Source organism: Berghia stephanieae, chromosome 14, assembly GCF_034508935.2.
Source record: "Berghia stephanieae isolate SIO BIC M18660-M18661 chromosome 14, UCSD_Bste_1.3, whole genome shotgun sequence".
In the NCBI taxonomy this organism is placed as follows: domain Eukaryota; kingdom Metazoa; phylum Mollusca; class Gastropoda; order Nudibranchia; family Aeolidiidae; genus Berghia; species Berghia stephanieae.
The window spans coordinates 9,446,942-9,449,441 of record NC_088373.1 but is presented as its reverse complement, the minus strand read 5'-3'; the positions used below and the strand labels follow the sequence as shown (position 1 = coordinate 9,449,441).

At 31.6% G+C, this 2,500-nt stretch overlaps 2 protein-coding genes across 7 annotated transcripts in view; one reads left to right on the top strand and one right to left on the bottom strand.

Moving 5' to 3' along the window:
* LOC144959759 (uncharacterized) overlaps nt 1–2,500 on the bottom strand; it is a 50,133-nt gene that overhangs the window by 30,867 nt on the left and 16,766 nt on the right. The window lies entirely within an intron of this gene.
* The window catches only part of LOC144959916 (uncharacterized), a 15,259-nt gene that overhangs the window by 6,844 nt on the left and 5,915 nt on the right, over nt 1–2,500 (top strand). Inside the window, exon 5 of the mRNA XM_078892766.1 lies at nt 348–464. Coding sequence (XP_078748892.1) covers nt 348–464 — 117 coding nt within the window. The remainder of the gene's footprint in view (nt 1–347; nt 465–2,500) is intronic.

Sequence of the window (2,500 nt, the reverse complement as noted above, 5' to 3'; positions counted from 1 at the left end):
GATGATGATGATGATGATGATGATGATGATGGTGATGATGATGATGATGATGAGTGTGTGGTGATGATGATGATGATGATGATGATGATGGTGGTGATGGTGATGTGATGGTGATGGTGATGGTGGTGATGATGATGATGATGATGATGATGATGATGATGATGATGATGGTGATGATGATGATGATGATGATGATGATGATGATGATGATGATGTTGATGATGATGATGATGATGATGATGATGATGATGATGATGATGATGATGATGATAAAGATAGCATTATTGATAATGATGAAAATATCAATAACTTACGATAATATCAATCTAATTTTTAATTATTTACAGTTACAGATATTGACAGATATTGCGGGAGTTGCAGCCATGGTTGCATTCGACGGGACGAGCAAGTCAAATGCAAATGCGATCCTGGGTTTAAATTATTTCGTGAAGTTAAATGCATAGGCGAGTCTTAACTATATATATATATATATATATATATATATATATATATATATATATATATATATATATATATATATATATATATATATATATCATCACAAAACCGAACATGGCTACACTCAACAGAAGAAACGAACTAACATCCTCATACAGACATAGAAACAAACACCTTTTATGTAATTACGAACCTCCATAAACACGAATCTAGAAAAACACAATCTACTTTCACTTCCACTTTCACATTGCATGCAACTTCAAACCACCATAATAGTCTCGACACCAAAACAACAACACACAATCATAAACAACAATAACGATTACACACACTTCCCGTAGATTGTCCCAGTGACAAGAAACAGATCTGTAGGAGTAATAATAATTATAATTAAAATGTTTATATATTTATAGATATATATAAACATTGTAATTATAATTATTCAAGTATATTATTAATAGTTCAAGTATAATTATGATCAACTTTTACAATATTGTTTCGAGCATTTGCTCTCATCACGAAGTGAAAGTGAGAGTAGATAGTTGTTTCTACTTTCACTTTCACTTCCTGATGAGAGCGAATGCTCGAGATAATATTGTAGAAGTTGATCATAATTATACATGAAATATATATATGTATGTATATATATATATATATATATATATATATATATATATATATATATATATATATATATATATATATATATACTTGAATCGTGTTGGATACAAATATGGTACGAATAGTGCTCGACATATAGCAATGGAATTATTATTTTAATATTTACCACAATGTTGGAGTCAGTCTACATCGATGTTTCATGCCTTTAAGCCATCGTCAGGACTGTGTGTTCCATGAGTTTGAGTTGTTGTGTGTTGTTGCTTGTTGAAGTGGTTCCGTAGGTTTGTAGTTGATTAATAAGTACTTCCGTCTTACTAATCAACTACAAACCTACGGGAACCACTTCAACAAGCAACAACACACAACAAACCAAACTCATGTAACACACAGTCCTGACGATGGCTGATAAGGCCGGAAACATCGATTTAGACTGACTCCAACATTGTGGTGAATATTAAAATAATATAAAGATATATATATATATATATATATATATATATATATATATATATATATATATATATATATATATATATATACTAGTTAAAAGCCCGCAATTTCGCGGGGAAAGAACTATTTTCATTCGATATTGCCAGAATGATTTTCTTGATTAGCTTGATTACGATAAGATGCACATTATAATCGATGTGCTTGTCGTCGGTGCCATGCTTTTTTCGGCATGATTTTAGTTTATCGGTCAGTAGATATCAATACCAATAAGTCGCAAGTCTTTACCACGCTTCACTTGGGAATTCTTTGTACTACCTTCAATACTTCACAAATTAAAATGGCGGCCGAGAATCAAAACAATAGTCAAATTAGGAAATTTTAAACTTTCACAAATCTATCAAGGTTTGTTCTAGAGTTTTTAAAACGCTTTTATATGATGACAAATTGAATAAATAAACGCCTGACAAAAGATCAACGGTGGAAATAGAAATTGAATGAATACTGGGGGTGTAGGAGCTTTCGGAATGTCTCCCCTTTACTTATGTGAGGTCAAATGAAAATCTGAAGCGGACGCGAAAAATATCAAGTCCCCGAATCTGTCTACTTTTGGTTTGTTCGGGCGAAAAGCTAGACAGAACCAATTGACAGTTTGCGGAAACGTTTAACTAAATATTTCCCAGGGCAATAATTATTACATCGATGGCATAAAAACGACAGTAATATCAGCAGTAATATTAGTTGATGTTGTTAATCGGTGAAACTTGTTTAAAATTTCTGTAAATCCGAATACCGTCATGTGATCAAGTGAATTATATCACTATGAATGCCACGATTTGCTGAAAAATGCCAATCTGACAGTTCCTAGCAAACGAACTTTCAAACTGACTTTAAATTATAAAAGGAAATCAAGTTATCTGTTTATCTATCTGTAAAAAATACATTTCTATTTTTCAAATCTTTCAGTAGAGTT